The 19,658-nt window shown below is 38.7% G+C and overlaps 1 protein-coding gene across 6 annotated transcripts in view; it reads right to left on the bottom strand.

Moving 5' to 3' along the window:
* Positions 1-642: 642 nt before the first annotated feature.
* Positions 643-19,658, bottom strand: part of Smyd3 (SET and MYND domain containing, class 3) — a 37,261-nt gene continuing 18,245 nt past the window's right edge. For 4 of the 6 annotated variants that reach the window (XM_081764233.1, XM_081764236.1, XM_081764235.1 and 1 more), the window contains exons 7-9: positions 10,194-10,341; positions 5,936-6,098; positions 643-3,338 (exon numbers count right to left, since the gene is read on the bottom strand). In XM_081764233.1, the coding sequence (XP_081620359.1) occupies positions 3,119-3,338; positions 5,936-6,098; positions 10,194-10,341 (531 nt within the window). In that variant the 3' untranslated portion in view covers positions 643-3,118. The other 2 variants (XM_081764234.1, XM_081764239.1) reach the window with 2 other exon arrangements.

The following is a 19,658-nucleotide window of genomic DNA, read 5'->3' as shown; positions in this document are numbered from 1 at the left end:
AAACACAAAAATAAAGATATCATATCTGTAGATGATGCTGGTGTCAGTACAGCCACGGTGGAAGAGGAGGGAGAAAAGTTGCTACTATGCTGCTAAGGTTCGGGCAATTAGGTAACATTGATTATATTCATATTCCTGTACGTCTTTAATCTGTAGCTTCAAAGAAAACTGAATTTCGAGCTAAACAGAAATTCTTTATGGACCTCGCCACGTCTACGTAATGCGGTGACAGGGAGCTGAAAGTACGACAACTAGAACGATCCTGGTTGAAGGTTTACAGCCAAAAGAAGTAAAAGATCCTCGTCATCAGTGATGAGACGCACGTCATCAGCGATATGAACCAATAGTCTTCCCTTAAAATTTGTGCATGCAGAAGAAAATAGACAACAGAAATGAGAATAAATTTCAAGCAGAAGTTTTCCAGAAAATTTATGGTGTGTTATGCAAAGTGTATAATTGTTATAGATATTGGATTCTATATTGTGTTATAGGTAATCGTTTGTTATGGAAACGCTTAGTAAACTGGCGTTACCTGAATATTTACGTATATTTAGAACATTACTTGATTTCAGTTTGCATTTTACTGTAGATCAGCTTCATTAAAAAAAAAAAATTAAAAACAATAAAGCGTCGTGAAAGAACTTAGAAGCAAAATGGCTCATTTATTGACTTTTGACAAGATTTGATAATATAGAGGAAGGCAATACAAACAAATTTCTAGAAAGATTGCACGCCGCCTGGAGTGGCCAGGTTTGAAATACATTCTAAAGATCTACGAGCCAATTAACTACATCTACAGGCTTAAATTAGCTATAATACATTTTAATATATCTTATACTTAATGGTTGTTAAGTTATTTACAATGTTTATATTTTTAGTGTAACAAAAGGGTTGGTTTAAATTTTTTCATCATTGTTGTGCTTGTATTATAGTACGGCGCCAACATTGTTTTCATTTAATAATAATTTGACAGAGGTGGGGATGAAACTTAAAATTAGTATCGATGGAAATGAACTCTATAATAAGATCTTCGTTTTGAAATCTATAATATCACCACTTGGCTGGAAGAAGGATAAAAACTACTGTAAATATGAAGTTCATCTTCGAGAAAGCAGATGTACCAGACTTGGCCAAAATAATGCATTATATTTTTGCTATACCAGCCAGTAATGCACATGTCGAACGAGTGTTTAGTGTAATCAAAACTTTATGATATGATGATGGAGACAGAATGTCAACAGAGCTTGTGATGACTGAAATTTGTCTTCAGATGAACTTGAAAATGACCAGTCAATATTTTCCATAAAACGGTTCTGGAAAATAGGGCTCTTCTTCAAAAGTGAAGAGGCTCCAGGAAATATGAAGGTAAAGTAAATTATGTTTTGTATTTTCTTTAATTTGGTACCAATTATTTTCTTTTAATTGGTTGGTAGTTAATAACAGTGGTTATTAGTGTTAGAAGCAACGGTGGTAATATTATTTTTTTTTATAAAATCAAACAATATGTGTAATTCTGAAATTTGTCCCCCCAATTACACAAATACAGCTGGTCTCTGGGCTTGCTTTCAATTCAATATGGCAACTTTAGTTTAGGGCCAATGAAATAAGATACAAAAATATATGCCTGTTGGGACAGCTATTAAATAAGACACAAAACATATATACCTGTTGGGGAAGCTATGAAATAAGACACAAAAAGTATACACCTATTCGAGTAGCTATAAGAGTTGTTCAATTAAATATTGTTTCAAGAGTAGCATACTGGGATGTATGATGTTAATAATGTAAGTAGCACTAATTGGGCTCTCGACACGAAAGGAGTCTGCGTAAAACTTGCGCATATGTAGATTTTGCCAAGCAGTCAGTACAGTTTAAAAGAGAATTAATACAGTTTGTGTTGAAAGAAGTGGCAGCAAGAAACGTCACAGCAATGGCTGTATCTGCAATTTTCGAGTTAAAGAGTGCACTGACTCATTTGGAGAAGATAATTGTAGGACGAGACAAGAAGTCATTTCAAGAATAGCATATGGAAGGTTGGTTGGGTAACTACGAAAGTGATTTAATTAATTATTATTACAAAAGTACCACCAGGAGAATGTTGGGATAGTTACAGAAGCGACCACCAGGCGGCACCATGGATGAGCAGTGCGGTTTTGTAACCCAGCAGGATCTCATCACTCTTTGGCTCTAGTTCTTCACAGCAGTCAGATCTCCAGCAAACGGCGTTAGAGCAGAGGACCATGTGAAGACGAGCCGGATCCAAAGATAGCCAAGGAAGGCGGAAACAAGGAAGACGGTCTTCCATCAGGAATTTGGGACAAGTATTATTGGTGAGCTCCCAGCTCATAGTATTTTGTAATCCTAATTTCAGAAGGTTTCATATAAACTTTTCTTTAGCCAATTTGTTTCTTTTGTTCTGATGATTCTTGCGATTGCGTCTGGTAATATATAGACTGGTGCAAATACCTGTACTTACTGCTGGGGCAAATGTATTTTTGTATTCATTAGAATATGACGGTCACAATTTGTTTATCAGTTGTATTTATTGCTTTACTAAGCAATTTGAAGAAAGAAGTTCCATGCGAAAACGCAACATTACGCGTACCTAACCATTTCCAAAATAACCCTCAAATAATGAACAAAACAAGAGAAAAGACAAAACATCCCGATTTCGAAACCACGCTACTTTTTTTTTTTGGGGGGGGGGGGGGGCAAAATCGATTTTAGCATAATATTTTGTTTCTTTGAGAAAACCTAAGTAATTTATTTTTCTGTCATTATGATGTTATACAGCAGGGGTGAACAGGGCACATTCATACTATGAAGAAAATGCAACCGGTTTCTCCATGTCCATGTAACTTGTGAACTTTGGGAAGTTCTTGGTCCAAGACATCTCGAAATTTTGTTGGAACGTAAGGTCATAATACTTGAGGCTCTAATTGATAACAAAGCTCAAGAATTGGTAATGATGAGGAGAGCAAGATATCTGACTTCATTCTCAACTCAACTAGAAATATTCTTTCCTTTTTAGGTTAGCAAATACTTTACTAGAAAAATGCATGCAGCTTATTCTGTAATATTTTACATTAAAAGAACATTATATCATTATTTACACTCATTACAATCGGATTCTTTGAAGTTCTAGTTGTACTTGTTGCACTAATGGCATCAGTTCTTCACGATACAAAGTGTGTAACGTCCCATGTGTCACTCGCAGTACTAATTCAGCTTCTGTTAATCTTTCTTGTGCTTCCTCTAGCCGTTCAAGGTACAATAATATCTTACCCAGTTTCAAATGATGGATACCGAATAACGGGTGATATTCGCCATAGTATTTCCTGTAAAAATGAATAGACATACATGTATAATTGAAATAAAACGTATGCACGCACACATATATATACAGAAGCTGTTCGGTTTATGTTAGACCAACGCAACTGCCATCTGGGGAATGACAAACGATGTGTCTGCTGTAGTAAGCAGTAGTATGAATGAGTGTCATTAAATGGTACCTAAATTAAACCGTACTGGGAAGGGTACGTCATGACTCTTTTTACAGGCTCGTTTTTCCTACCACACATGGTGAAAAAGTGTCAGAAGAGCAAGAGAGTATGTTTATATTCGAGGTGACTACTGTGAAAGCTATTGTGACTCGGGCCAAAACAGTCGGCCACGAAAAGTATGTGGAAAAAGGCCCCAAGAAAAGTGACACCAGAAGTGCTACACGAGAGCCGTCGATTGGCGTACTAAGAAAATGAAACAACCCAAAGTGTGACGGCAATTCAATTTACTACCTTCAGCTGTGAACACAGCCATTCGTAAGCAGATTCGGCTGAAGTGGGTCTGTAAGGCGAACATATACTGCTCCGTACTACAGTGCAGAGCGAGAGACGAACTATAGAAAATTTTCAAAATAGCAGACAGTCGTCAGCAGCGCCGTCTTAACAGCATCGTGGGCCCCTGGGTAAACCAGTGTGCTGAGATTCCTACTACTACATTTTACAAGTAATACATGTAATTCTGCTCGTGAGCCCGCAGCAAGTGACCATCATGTTAAAATGGTCCTGGTCGTAAAAATGAAGGAAGCATATGCCCATTTCCTGCTGGTGGTCGCATTTGGGTACTGACATACCGTGACAGCGATGCCAAGGGCCGATGCAATTTTATTTGCTATTGCCCGGAAACTTTTATGCATGGGTTTATAAAATTGTTACGAGATTCAGTCATGCAGGGTAACTGCTGATATGCAAGGTTGATAAAAACGTCGCAGTGAATGCAAGACACTTTTAGACAGTGATAATTTCAGATTCCCCCAGGAGGGGGGTTCAACACACTGAGAGTGGAAAATAGTACTACGAAACACCACGTGACAGAAACAGGTAACAATTTTCAAGTAAGATTTTGCCTTCTGAATCACTGCTTGACAAATTTTCTTTCATATTATAACAGAATTTCCCATTAACTACTGGCCCGTCCATAGAATTATGTGAATGATGTTTTTTGAATTTATGCTTTCAGAAAATCGTGTTTCCTTACGGGTATCTATTTCCTTGTCAGGATTGCGTATATTTGTGCTCCTGTATATAGTTAACATGTCGTTTCCTACTAAGATCACAACATTTTCGATATTACACCAGCATCATATGGTAATTGGGTTGGTATCAGAATTTTATACTCTGGTCTACAGTAATGGAATTGGAAACTAATACACAATCCACTCAATCGAACGGTGTCATCTGGTTAGCAAAAGCCTTCATGGGCTACAGCGTAATTCTGTGTAAGAATAATTTTAGTTTATATATAGTTGATTTACATACACACGTATAATAAAGTATAATAGATATGATATAAACGATTGAAACTTGAAGAGAACAAAACTGTAGACACAAGTTCATACTTACTTAATAATTTCCAAATAAATAAATAAATAAATAAATAAAAAAAAAAAGTGTTTACGCATCTCTAGAAAATTAATAAATGCCCACTCTTGTTTCATCAGAAAATTAAAAGCTATTCTATGATATTTTTCTTTGAAATAAACAACGAATATATTCTTTCCCAATAATAATCATATAAGAAGTTTGATGTGAAGCCAACATGTAAAGTTCTCACAACAAAATGACTCTCAGTGGGTGGTATTCGAAACTGTCCAAACAGTTGTGTCCTCTTACTAACGACATTGTAACTTAACGTGTTTCCAAAGGCATTGCCATATTTTTGGTCCCCTTTTAACTGTGATTAATGCCTTACGCATGTGGGTTTGGGAGGTCACTTTGCTTTTTCCTCTCTTTTTTTCCCCCTCACCAACGAAAGGAAGATGCTCCGAAAATGAACACACTAATCAACTTGACTGCATATGGTTCATTCCTTCTCAACGCAAGAAGAAAGATTTTTCTGCTGAACGTGTCAAATAACAAAACAACACAAACCATTCGAGTTTTCAGGCTACTTTTTTCTTCACCAAAACATTTAAAACATTGCATTCCTTTCTTAACTGACAGAAAAGATCAGCTTTTACTCACCCCCTACTCTGGCTGCAGGGCCGGCGCTAGAAGTTTTGCCGCTCTGGACGATACTTTCACATGCTGCCCCTTTATTATTCTTTTCTTTCTCAATTTTTGCGCTCCTGTATTCTTTTGTTTTTCAAATTTTGCCGCCCATCAGACTTGCCGCCCTGAGCGGTGGCACAGCTTGACCCCCCTCGCGCCGGCCCTGTCTGGCTGAGAACTATCAAATAGTTCGAATTTCTTGGCAACACTGGATTTCGGAGAAAATATCTGTTTCACTACCATGTAGTGGGAGAAGGCTAATAGATCAATTTTCTATATCACCCACTAAGGTTTTAAGCTTTTGCGAGAAGATTATAAATCATTACAAAGAATTGAACTTAAAATTAATACAAAATACTAGAAAAATCAATATAAAGTTTCGTTACCTGTATGCTGGTATCAGTTCTATTCCGTAATTTACAGCATCCTCCCATTGTTGCATCCCAATGCTACTCTCTAACGCTAGATCAAGGATCTTCACATGCAGCAAGTCAAGTGGATGAAACAAATCTCTTTGCTTGTCTAAGCAAACTTTACAAACATCAAGATCTATAGAGTTGTTAAAGACAATAATAACTGAAGTTAAAAATCAACTTTGATAAGGACATGTGACCTAAAATTTCACTTTAATCAATCTACATGCAGAACCACTGGCTAGGCAGCCAAGTTTACAAGGCCGTTTTACACAGAGTTATCCTCACATATTATGCTCAATCTTATTAATTAAAGTGCTTCGGCAACAGACTGGGGGAGCACGGTGGTTTCAATTGGTTGTTTCAATTGCATGTTTTTATACTTTGAACCTCTGACACGCACAGTGTTTGCCCGGCGTATAAGACGGTTTCTTTTCCTTTAAGAATAAGTCAACAAGCTGAATCTGTCTTGTAAGCCGATACAGAAATTTTAGTTATTTCAATTACAAAACATATTCCCGATTCTGCGTTATTTGATGTCTTCCTTGTTTCGTTACTGTGTGCAACAGCATTCCAGCTACGTACAGTCAGTGACTTAGTAAATGAAGTTTGGATACAGTCGCTTTATTTACCCTTTTTTACCGTTTCATAGTATGTATGCTTTTCTCTGGACGCAAATGCGCTATAAACATTTCCAGTGCGAGGTTGGTTGAATTGGGGTTTAACACCCCTTTCAGCATCGAGGCTATATGAGGCAGACCTACAGCTTAACGTGGAATCCGAACCACATGAGCTCTTGCCGGGAATCGAACATGGGTCTCCCGTTCTAAAGATGCAACGGGAGCCATGAGAGAGTGAGTTCATATTCTCAGACGCGCTTGCGATTTTACATTTAGTTTAGCACTGTGAACTTCCTAAAATATCACTGTCTTAATACATAGGGTATCCCAAAATTCACGCAAGAAGTAATTTTGATAGAAAACACAGTTTATAATTAAAAATTGTGCACATTTTATTGATTCATAAAGATACAATATAGGAGTATGTATGGTATAGCATAACGCGTAAATAGTCTCCACGGCTTTGCTGGCACATACGGACGCTTTTGTGAAGTTTTCCATGACCGTTTTGCATAAATGTGGCTGAATTTCCTTGATACAGCGCTCAATTTTCTTCTTCAAGGCGTAAGTGGTTGTGGGCTTGTTGGCATAAACCTTAGGAAAAAAAAAAAAAAAAACTAAGAAAAAAGTCCAACAGCGTTAAATCGCATGACCTGGGCGGCCAATCCTGATCACCAAAACAATAAATTACACGACCAAGAAACGACTCATACAGCAATTGAATTGTTTCTCTAGCTGTGTGGCATGCGGTACCGTCTTGTTGAAACCACATGTCGCTCACATCCATATCTTGCCGTTTAGGCACACAAAAAAAACACTAGTTTATTGTCTGACACAAAAAACGCCGCGATAGTGAGTACAATTAAATGTTATTGCCTGACTAGCCATAGTTTCGAAGAAGAATGGTTCGATGATGCCTCCAGCCCAAAATTCCCACCAAACAGTGACACTCTCACGAACTGCTTCGATGTTTTGTGTTGAACACTTGTTGAAGGTTGGCCACAGTGTTTAACATCCCAAATTGATTCAGTCTCCCTAAATTTTTAAATTAATCTCTTCACAGTTGATGAAGTTCAATCACTATTCCGACCATATTTTGTACGAAAATTGCTAACTGTAGCGGCAAAACCTTCATTGTTTTTAAAAAATTGCTCAACAATGACAACGCGCTGTCTTTTCGTATAGCGCTCAATTTTTAATAACCCTGAACTCTTGGCTGTCCCACTGTCACTTTCTTTTCCCTTGGCAACACTTTACCGCACAACTGTCACAAAATTACAAATCTTGCGTAAATTTTGGGACACCTTTATGGTATACATATACAGGGCGACTGGTAATTCGATGCATTCCTTGCAAGGGGATATTCTACAAGTACTTTGAACATTTTTACCTATACGAACCGGGGATCGCAAATCGCTACTTTCTGAGTAATTTGTACATATGTGATTTTTTTTTTTAATTTGCCGGCTAACGAGAGGTGCGAGAGAAAGTTTCACCCTGACCCACTTCCGCACATCGTAGAACGATCAAATTTTATATGTGTAATCTTGCATACCTATGTAGGTCATGTGGTAAGGTACAGCTCGTAACTCTGCACCATTGCTGTGTTATAGGTCCGAACGTGAAGTAAGGTGCAGTGCTCCAAAATCCATTGCTATACCACAGAAAGCAGTGTAGCAACATCCCAGAAGTACCTGCACCTAGGAAATGACAGCATCTTTGGGAAGAGGTGGAACGAAGATTGTGTGCGGTCAAAAGAAAACGCGAACTATGACGGATTTCATACCCAGGGTCGTGCATCTGTCTGCCAACATACGAGCAATAAGTGGGTGCGTTGTTTTTCAGGAGGTGGACACCTTTCTTCTGTATGCCACGCTCTGGGATTTCACGGAATCCTGCAACGCACACAGCAGTGAGGCATAGTATATCCTGGTAATTGTGGTACTCTTTGCCTGGAAAGCAAGTAGTAATACATTGTGCTGGCTCCAAATAATCGTGATCATGACTTTGGTCGCTCAGAGTTGAACACGGACTTTCTTTGGTAGTGGTACGTCGCCACGCTGTCATTGCTTTGACTAGGTTTTCCCTGGTTTTCTTCACTCCCACTAGGCGAAGGCAAGGATGGTACGTTCTAGAAAGCCAGGGCGAGTTCCTTCCCAAGTCAAAGACCCAACTAAAAGACCGATGTGATCCCGGACTTGGAGGTTCGAATCCGTCCTTGAGCCATTCCCTTGCATAAATACATAATCAAAGAAAGAAAGAAGAAGAAGAAGAAAGAAATAGCAATCGAATACATCGCTTTAATAACTCAAAACAAAATTACGACCATTGCCATACCAACTGCTACAATGACAATCTAATGTTATAACCTCTAGGAAGGTAAAAATGTAAACCTTGGAAAGTCATAACAAAATAACATATTTAGCACTGTAGCACTGTCAAAAGCTTGTCAAAAATAGAAACAGAGCGTGGTACGCTTACAAAAGGTGTCCGCCTCCTGGAAAACAACGCACCCGTTCATTGCTTGAATGTTGGCAGACAGATGCACTACCCTGGGTAAGAAATCCGTCATAGTTCGCGTTTCCTTTTGACCGCACACCATCTTCGTTCCACCTCTTCCCAAACATGCAGTCAATTTCTAGGTGCAGATACTTCTGCGATGTTGCCACGCTGCTTTCTGAGGTGCAGTAATGGATTTTGGACCACTACACCTTACTTCACGTTCGGACCTATAACACAGCAACGGTGCAGAGTTACGAGCTGTACGTTACCACATGACCTACATAGGTATGCAGGATTACACATGTAAAATTTTATCGCTCTACGATATGTGGAAGTGGGTCAGGGTAAAACTTTCTCTCGCACCTCTCGTTAGCCGACAAATTAATATATATATATATATATATATATATATATATATATATATATATATATATATATATATATATATATATATATATATATATATATATATATATATATATATATATATATATATATATATATATATATATATATATATATATATATATATATATATATATATATATATATATATATATATATATATATATATATATATATATATATATATATATATATATTCAAATTGCTCAGAAACTATTGATTTGCGACCCCGGGTTCATATAGGTGAAAATGTTCCAAAGTACTTGCAAAATTTTCCCTTGCAAGGAATGCACCGAATTCCCAGTCACCCTGTATATATGCAGCAAAATTATTTTCCTCTCAAAATTGAATACAAAAAATGGAGTGCGTCTTATACGCCGACATATGCTGTTTCAGCCTAGTAACTTTCTTTCTATCATCTTTACCACGCTTATAGAATCAAAGCAAAGTTTGAATTAAAAAATGTATAAGTCACATATAATGAATAACACAAAAAGCTTAGTAGAGTAAATGCTGCAATTAAGTTCAAGTTTTAAGAACCTTCGTACTTTTGTCGGAAATTAGCAAAAATTATCGCTTTTTGTCACTTGTTTTAACACGAAATTCTACACTACTAATTACTTTCCTTACTCAATCCCTCTTACCATTTTGCTCAACACTTAAACTGAGGTTAAACATAATTTAATACTTCCATTTATACTTACTTTGGGATTTCAAAAGGATACAAGCAACATCTTTCATTTTAAGTATCTGATCCTGAGTAAACTCTGCTATTTCCTCATACTGATTAAATAAATCATTCTTAATATGCTGATCACATCTCGGACATTTGATCTCATAGTCCTCTTCTTCCTATTGATATAAATAATACTGTTGTATAATAAAGGCAATGAGAAAACTCAAATTACATAGTTGTTAAAAGTATGTTTGTCATCCAATAAATAGATACGAGTGGCCCAAAAATGGAATTACGGGATTTGCAGATGACGCTCGGAATGTTTTCCATTTAGTATTAACCTCGCTCTAGGGAACAGCATCTTTCAGTAAATGAAATCTTTCAGTTGTACGTCCTATGGTTATGCCGATTAGGCTAAAGGAGACGGTAATTATGAGAAATGAATGAAATGGTGGAATGAAGAAAGTGGGAGGAAACGGGTGTAACGTACCGTTTATCGATACCTCACATTATTGTTGTTATTATTTCCTTTGTTTGTTTGAATGGTCCCCATTTGGTAGAATCGTGCCATTCGTTTTAATACTTGTTCGATTTGATTTGTTTCTGAATGTTAATTATTAATGTTTATTTATTGAAATGTTAATCATAATATAATGCAAACCTCTAGATGGTGAGGTTATACTATATCTGCGCACTATACTTAAAAATATTACTGCGTTTGAATCAAGATTAATTACGAATGTAATTACCCTGTAAAACTATATCAAATTCTATATCAGACCCTGGATTTTGGCATAAAATTTATCAGTTACGTGTATTATTACTAATATAATTAACTGTTGCAAAACCATGGTATTTAATTAACTCACCCAAAATTTCTAGACACACGTTCACCATTAGTGTAGCACGGCGTTAGTCACTTCTTACGTATCAAGTTGAGCAGCGTTAAAGATGGCGAATTGTTAAATGTATTTAGGAGGTCAAGTATTAAAATGCTATTGGAGGAAATTGATGGAGGTACATGGCTCGAGTAAGTGCTCTGTAAATTTATTTTCATTCTAGTTTCGGAGAATATCAATTTAATTGAATAGTTAATACTTACTACTAATTTGATAGGATTTTAAGATTAAATGTGGTCGTTATGGTAAAAATATGTTAGTTTGCGATCTGAGATATCGGGTTGTAGCCAGGTGTGTAGTGGCCAGGTACTGAATGACGCTTCATCATATATAGCGACATGAAGTGATGTGACGCAGTGCTAGATGGCACACTGACTAAAGTCTCATTGTTGGTCTACTACTTTAGCAAGAACCTGTGATTAGGTTTAAAATTCCGTTGCGCATGTAAATTAGAAATTGCTTTTCATTCTAAATTTTAAATAATCTGACTTATTTTGAATAACTTATGTGAAAATAACCTGCAAGCCAGGATTTTTTATTTGTTTTCGAGATTTTTCTCATTTCTGGAAATGAGCGTTACAAAATTGGCTTAATTTAGCCAGGATTATATTTATTTTGGTGCTAAGACATAACAAATGAAAACATGTGTTTCAAAATTGACGATCCAATGCAGGATTTGCCTGGTATGTTTTCCTCTTTTATGGCCCTAAAATAAGTCGTTTCAAAATTGGCAACTACATCCATGATTTTTTTAAAATCAATATTAGTTGTAATAAGTTGGTTTAAGTCAGCCAAGATACTGAATATTTAGTCTTCCACTGTTTTACCAGAAATTAGAGCATAACACGGAAGAACCACGAGAAAACCCACGAGTACGGTGTTTGTCCACCACAAAGTCCACACGGCGCGAGCTCGGATCGAACCAGAAACCCCCAGCACCGGAGGTGAACGCTCTACCACTGAGCCACCGCGCACCCCGCTCTATGGAACAGATGCTCCATTCTGTTATCACTAGGGTGATGTGGTAGAACCTATCTCATGATAAGCGTGCCGCATTCTAGCTATCAGGTGGAGAACATTAATAATTTATTACACTTATTTAACGACACAACAAAAGACACACATTTAACTACGAATTGACAAGTGTCTTGGACAGCAGTGTATATTAAATTTCCGAGTTATTCGTGCTATAGACATCCACGAAACCAATGCTAGGACAGGTTACGAATTCTTACGTTAGTTCTGTTAATTCCATCATAAACGATCAATCCTCAGTTAATTACCAAAAAGTGAAGAAGAAAAAAATACGTTGTACAGTAGTAGTTGTACTTTTATTTTATATGATAAGTAGAGGCAAAAACCCACTTTTATAACACACCAAATCTTTTATCAGTGGAAATTTAAGTATACATAAAGCGAGAAAACTATAAACGGCAGAATCGCGATTCGAAACCATGTCTCAGATTTATCGTGCCTATACTTTAACTACTACGCTACCCAGCCCGCTCCCTTAACACCCACAAATCACGTCATTCTTGAAATTGTTGCTCAACCACACAGACTACATCCACTGTACTCATGAGCACCGGCATATAGTTCTGAGATTGCCCACTCGGATTACTAGCTGTTTCGGTTTACGGCACATTTTCTGAAATCACGACGCTACACCAACCATCAAGAGGTGGAAATTGCAGTGACTGACTTTTTTTTTTTTTTTTTTTTTTTGTCTCTAGGACAAGATGTGGTATCGACGTGGAAACGAGAAATTGGGGGGCCGCGGTGGCTCTGTGGTAGAGCATTCACCTCTGGTGCTTTGGGTCCCGGGTTCTATCCCAGCCCCCGCCAAGTGAATTTTGTGGTGGACAAACACCGTATGCGTGGGTTTTCTCGGGGTTCTCCCGTTTCCTCCACTTTCTTCATTCCACCATTTCATTCATTTCTCATCATCACCGTCTCCTTTAGCCTAACCGGCATAACCGTGGGACGTAAAACATAGATTTCATTTCATTTTTCACTTTTTCGAGAAACTGGCAGCAAGATGGTTGCAATCAGTCTACCATGAGGGGCTGTACTTTGCATGTTAAACTGCTTTTATTGTACTGTGAAAAATACAGGTATGTTGTTTACCAAAATATTGGAAGACTTAAGACACACCCTTCTACAACGAAAGTGGCAGGTCGCAAGGAACATTATCCAAGGTGATAACGGTGTGTAAAACACAAGGTTATACCACATAGGCGAAGACGGACAGTGGGTGGAAGAAAACCTTCAGTTCCACCAAGCAATAAAGCGTGCAACTACGGTGAAAGTGACGGATGAGCTCAAGCACCACCTCTTACAGCTTTGGAAGAAAACCTTCAGTGACATCTTCCACCAACCATTAAAGCGTGCAACTACGGTGAAAGTGACGGATGAGCTCAAGCACCACCTCTTACAGCTTTGGAAGAAAACCTTCAGTGACATGTTCCACCAAGCAATAAAGCGTGCAACTACGGTGAAGGTCACGCATTAGCTCAAGCACCACTTCTTACAGCTATGGAAGAAAACCTTCTGTGACATGTTACACTAAGCAATAAAGCGTGCAACTACGGTGAAGGTCACGGATGAGCTCAAACACCACCTCTTACAGCTTTGGAAGAAAACCTTCAGTGACAGGTCCCACCGAGCATTAAAGCGTGCGACTAGGGTGAAAGTGACGGATGAGCTGAAGCAGCACCTCTTACAGCTTTGGAAGAAAACCTTCTGTGACAGGTCCCACCGAGCATTAAAGCGTGCGACTAGGGTGAAAGTGACGGATGAGCTCAAGGACCACCTCTTCAGCTTTGGAAGAAAACCTTCATTGACATCTTCCACCAACCATTAAAGCGTGCGACTAGGGTGAAAGTGATGGATGAGCTCAAGCACCACCTCTTATAGCTTTGGAAGAAAAAATTCAGTGACATCTTCCACTAACCATTAAAGCGTGCAACTACGGTGAAAGTGACGGATGAGCTCAAGCACCACTTCTTACAGCTTTGGAAGAAAACCTTCAATGACAGGTAACACCGAGCATTAAAGCGTGCGACTAGGGTGAAAGTGACGGATGAACTCAAGCACCACCTCTTACAGCTTTGGAAGAAAACCTTCAGTGACATCTTCCACCAACCATTAAAGCGTGCAACTACGGTGAAAGTGACGGATGAGCTCAAGCACCACCTCTCACAGCTTTGGAAGAAAACCTTCTGTGACAGGTCCCACCGAGCATTAAAGCGTGCGACTAAGGTGAAAGTGACGGATGAGCTCAAGCACCAACTCTTACAGCTTTGGAAGAAAACCTTCAGTGACAGGTAACACCGAGCATTAAAGCGTGCGACTAGGGTGAAAGTGACGGATGAGCTCAAGCACCACCTCTTACAGCTTTGGAACAAAACCTTCAGTGACAGGTCCCACCGAGCATTAAAGCGTGCGACTAAGGTGAAAGTGACGGATGAGCTGAAGCACCACCTCTTACAGCTTTGGAAGAAAACATTCAGTGACAGGTAACACCGAGCATTAAAGCGTGCGACTAGGGTGAAAGTGACGGATGAACTCAAGCACCATCTCTTACAGGTTTGGAAGAAAACCTTCAGTGACAGGTCCCACCGAGCATTAAAGCGTGCGACTAGGGTGAAAGTGACGGATGAGCTCAAGCACCACCTCTTACAGCTTTGGAAGAAAACCTTCAATGACAGGTCCCACCGAGCATTAAAGCGTGCGACTAGGGTGAAAGTTACGGATGAACTCAAGCACCACCTCTTACAGCTTTGGAAGAAAACCTTCAGTGACATCTTCCACCAACCATTAAAGCGTGCAACTACGGTGAAAGTGACGGATGAGCTCAAGCACCACCTCTTACAGCTTTGGAAGAAAACCTTCAGTGACATGTTCCACCAACCATTAAAGCGTGCAACTACGGTGAAAGTGACGGATGAGCTCAAGCACCACCTCTCACAGCTTTGGAAGAAAACCTTCTGTGACAGGTCCCACCGAGCATTAAAGCGTGCGACTAAGGTGAAAGTGACGGATGAACTCAAGCACCACCTCTTACAGCTTTGGAAGAAAACCTTCAGTGACAGGTCCCACCGAGCATTAAAGCGTGCGAGTAGGGTGAAAGTGTCGGATGAGCTAAAGCACCACCTCTTACAGCTATGGAAGAAAACCTTCAGTGACATGTTCCACCAAGCAATAAAGCGTGCAACTACGGTGAAGGTCACGGATGAGCGCAAGCACCACCTCTTACAGCTATGGAAGAAAACCTTCAGTGACATGTTACACTAAGCAATAAAGCGTGCAACTACGGTGAAGGTCACGGATGAGCTCAAACACCGCCTCTTACAGCTTTGGAAGAAAACCTTCAGTGACAGGTCCTACCAACAGTTAAAGCGTGCAACTACGGTGAAAGTGACGGATGAGCTCAAGCACCACCTCTAACAGCTTTGGAAGAAAAACCTTCAGTGACAGGTCCCACCGAGCATTAAAGCGTGCGACTAGGGTGAAAGTGACGGATGAGCTGAAGCAGCACCTCTTACAGCTTTGGAAGAAAACCTTCGGTGACAGGTCCCACCGAGCATTAAAGCGTGCGACTAGGGTGAAAGTGACGGATGAGCTCAAGCACCACCTCTAACAGCTTTGGAAGAAAAACCTTCAGTGACAGGTCCCACTGAGCATTAAAGCGTGCGACTAGGGTGAAAGTGACGGATGAGCTTAAGCACAACCTCTTATAGCTTTGGAAGAAAACCTTCAGTGACAGGTCCCACCGAGCATTAAATCGTGCAACTACGGTGAAGGTGACGGATGAGCTCAAGCACCACCTCTTACAGCTTTGGAAGAAAAACCTTCAGTGACAGGTCCCACCGAGCATTAAATCGTGCGACTAGGGTGAAAGTGACGGATGAGCTTAAGCACAACCTCTTACAGCTTTGGAAGAAAACTTGCAGTGACAGGTCCCACCGAGCGTTAAAGCGTGCGACTAGGGTGAAAGTGACGGATGAGTTCAAGCACCACCTCTTACACCTTTGGAAAAAAAACCTTCAGGGACAGGTTCCACTGAGCATTAAAGCGTGCGACTACGGCAAAAAAGCGCCACACTCCATACAAGCATCTTAATAAATCGTTTACGAACGTCCAACATATTTCTTGATGTGAGTAGTCCTCTTTTCGTATTGAATGTTTGTTTCGCCTGCGCTATTCTGGAACTTAAGTCTTTTTCACTTCTTCCGTCCGACGATATTAAACTTCCTAAATAAAAAGACGTCTTAACGTTTTCGATTTTCTCTCCCTCTAGCCATACGTTTAGTTCCTATAAAGTTGGTATATTATTCTTCTGTGTCTGTAATCCACTTTCAGATTTTTCAAAGCTCTAAGCATGATACTCCAATCTACGTTGTCAAAAGTAGAGAGAGTTACGGAGAAATATAGAAACCAACGGAACGAATTGGTCAGTGTAAGTATATAGACAATAAATATGAGATTTTATTTATTTTACTAACAAATAAAAATTTAACGTAACACAACAATAATAAAGCATAAAATAAAAATTAAATTATTGTAATAAAATAAATGTAGTTTTATGAGAAACGAAGAGAATGGAGGGGTTGGGTTGGATGCGTTATAGAGATTACGACTATTTCATGGATAATATGGTACTGTATATGTCTTGTCATCTGTTCTTGAAACAAGTGGAAGGATTGCATTTATGCTGAATATACAGTTGTGAAGGGCTATGTTCCGCAACAGGCAGGTGCAGAATCTGAGGGTTGCAAAAGCATCAGTGTCTGTTGATGCGGTTCGAAAGAAGTTTCGCTAATATAGAAGTTAGAATGGTGGAACATATGTTACATTTGTAGTGGGGTACTAGAAAGTTCAAGCTGGTGTTGTATGTAGAACAAATTTTACACATAGGTTTCTGCCGTTTGGGTGCAGGATATTTCAAAAGGCTAGTTCTTGTAACGAATGAGGGATTTTGTGGCGAATCTTGTTCAGATTCGGAACAAGTACAGAATAATAAAGATTGATAGATTACAACAGAAAATGGAGACTCAAGTAATTCAGAGTAAAAAATTCAAAAGACAAAAGTTTCTTCTTATTATTATTTTATAGTTAATTAATTTCAGGCAATGTTGCGAAGCATCACTGACTGTGTCAAGAATATAGTGTAGTCTCCAGACAGTTGTGGATGCTGTGGTGAAGCTTACACGAATTCTTCAGATGGCAAAGGGAAAGGGTAAAAAGAGTTTTTATGATGATTTAGGAGCTATTGGAAGTGAAGGTATTGACTTCTGATAGTAGGGATTATGTGTATGTAAGTCTCAAAATCACCGTTCATAAGTCTAGAAAGGGGAGGATTTGAATGGGCAAAGACCAAGTGAACTGGACGGAAGATTGTTCAGGTATTATAGGAATAGTTTCAGTGCTAGTTGGCTGTGGGTTCCTATTAGAAAAAAAAAATCATATGAATCCAAGCCAGACGAAACAGTGAAATGGTGATGCACGAAAAATTTTTGACGTATGAATCTCATAAAAAGGTTGTGCCGTATGTACGGCCACGCAAGTGTCTTCGACTTGCAGGAAGTTATTCTTGACTAAAACAAATTGAACTAGTTGTATTAGGGCTTGTGTTCTGAACTTCTGAGATTCGACTCAGTACTTAGGGATTCTTTAAGATCGTTGAGTCCATAAGTAAACGGAACATTGACGAATAAGAAAGTAACATCTTCAATAGTAGGGATTCGGCAATCGAGTAAATAATGGATAAAGAGAGTTCTCCGTCTCTGAGATACGATGGAAGCATCTGGACCTTGAGATAGTACGTGACGAAAACGGGACATTAGGGTACTTGGTGATGCCGAGTTTATGCCCTTTAGGTATTATTATTATTATTAGGTATGCTGCCTCTTTGCAGGTCCTGGGATTAATGAGGTTCTTTTTTATTTATTTATTTTAGGTTAGGGCTTGGAAATGTTTCATCCACGTTTCTCGATTTTCAGCTTCCTCTTTTAATTCTCATTTTCTTCTATTTTTCAAAACATCGACCAGTTGTATTCTTCTTCCTATTCCTCGCTTTCCTTCCATCTTGCCTTCTATTGTGGCAAGAAGGAGATAATATCTTCATAAGATGTGTCCAATCCAATTGGCTTTCCTACGAAGGATGCTGGTTAGAAGCGTTCTCTTCTCTCCTATCCGTTCTTTTCTTCATCTCCCTACAACACCACAATTCGATTCTCTAACTTCCGTAATGTCCAAGTCTCTGAACCATACAGTCAAATTCTCCATATATAGCACTTAACCAACTTTATCCTTAGTCCAATATTAAGCCTATTACTTAAGAGTGATCTTTCTTGTTGGATGCTTCTTTGACTTTGGTGTGATCTCTTTGGTACAGTAAGCGTCTCTAGTCAAAATACTTTGCAGATACTTGAAATGACCGACCTCTTCAAGTTCTTTTTATTGTACTCTGGCAAGTTTCCACGGGATTTCTCATGACTTTCGAGTTTTCAATGTTGATTTCCATTCCATATAGATTCCCAGTGTCAACTATTTTGTCAATCATCTCCTGTAGTCTTTCTTCGGTTTTAGCTATAATAAACGTATCATCTGCATAATTGATCTTATTAATGATCTGCCCTCCAATCTTGAAATCTTTAGTTCCCATTAATGCTTCCTTCATTAGACATTAGGTAGATATTTTCCATAAGTAGAAGCTTTGCTTTTGTTATAATTAAATATAAACTAATTATTTGTTTAGCAAAACTATATATTTTCGTTAAAATTCAACACGTGTTACAGTTTCGCCAACTAACTCTTTGGCTTCATCAGACACTATGTGATACAGGATAACTGTACAAACGTATATACATACAACAGCTAAGATATATTTCCTTATTTAATTAGGTAAAAGATAAAATTTCAGAGTTTTAAGTGTTATGAGAGGGAGGTAGTGCAAAGTGTCCATTTGAGATAGGTCCTCAAATAAACCATGGCTGGTCAGATAAGAACGGACTTTATTTAGGATTTCATAATTGAAAATCTTTCTCTAAGGGTCTAGAATAGATGTGGTCGGGTAATTACAATACGGCTTTGGTTTTAGTAATGGCCAATGGAGAACCTTAGAATGTTAATAGTGAGATCAGAGCGTAACACGTATTTGGCAGCTTGATATTGTGATGTGTTTGGAGGATATTTGGAAATGGGGACAGTCCAGGGGAGGGGAGTGGTTCCTTAGAAGGTGCAGGATTTTTTCTGAATGCTGAGATCTACAAAGGTGACGGAGTGACGGACATACAATAAATCTCAAGGAAATCACAACATAGATACAGCAGCATAAATTAAAATTCAAGCCGTGTCATTCTAACATATAAAGAAGTCTATATATATATAGTAGAGTTTCTCGATTTTTTTTTTCACCTAAGGACAATTTGTATTATTCAGAATGTTCTATGGATCAAAATACTCTTGTCTTCTTCGATCGTATATCGAGAGGTGTATAGGAGAGATCAGATTATAGGACAGGGCTCTTTCTTCCACTGAAGTGAGAAGGCTTGAGGAGAAAAATGGAAGCAAAATGGTTAGAACTTCCC

The sequence above is a fragment of the Thermobia domestica genome, chromosome 7, assembly GCF_964235325.1.
Source record: "Thermobia domestica chromosome 7, izTheDome1.hap1.1, whole genome shotgun sequence".
NCBI lineage: Eukaryota > Metazoa > Arthropoda > Insecta > Zygentoma > Lepismatidae > Thermobia > Thermobia domestica.
Note: the sequence above shows the minus strand (reverse complement) of the source record. Positions and strands in the feature narration are given on the sequence as shown.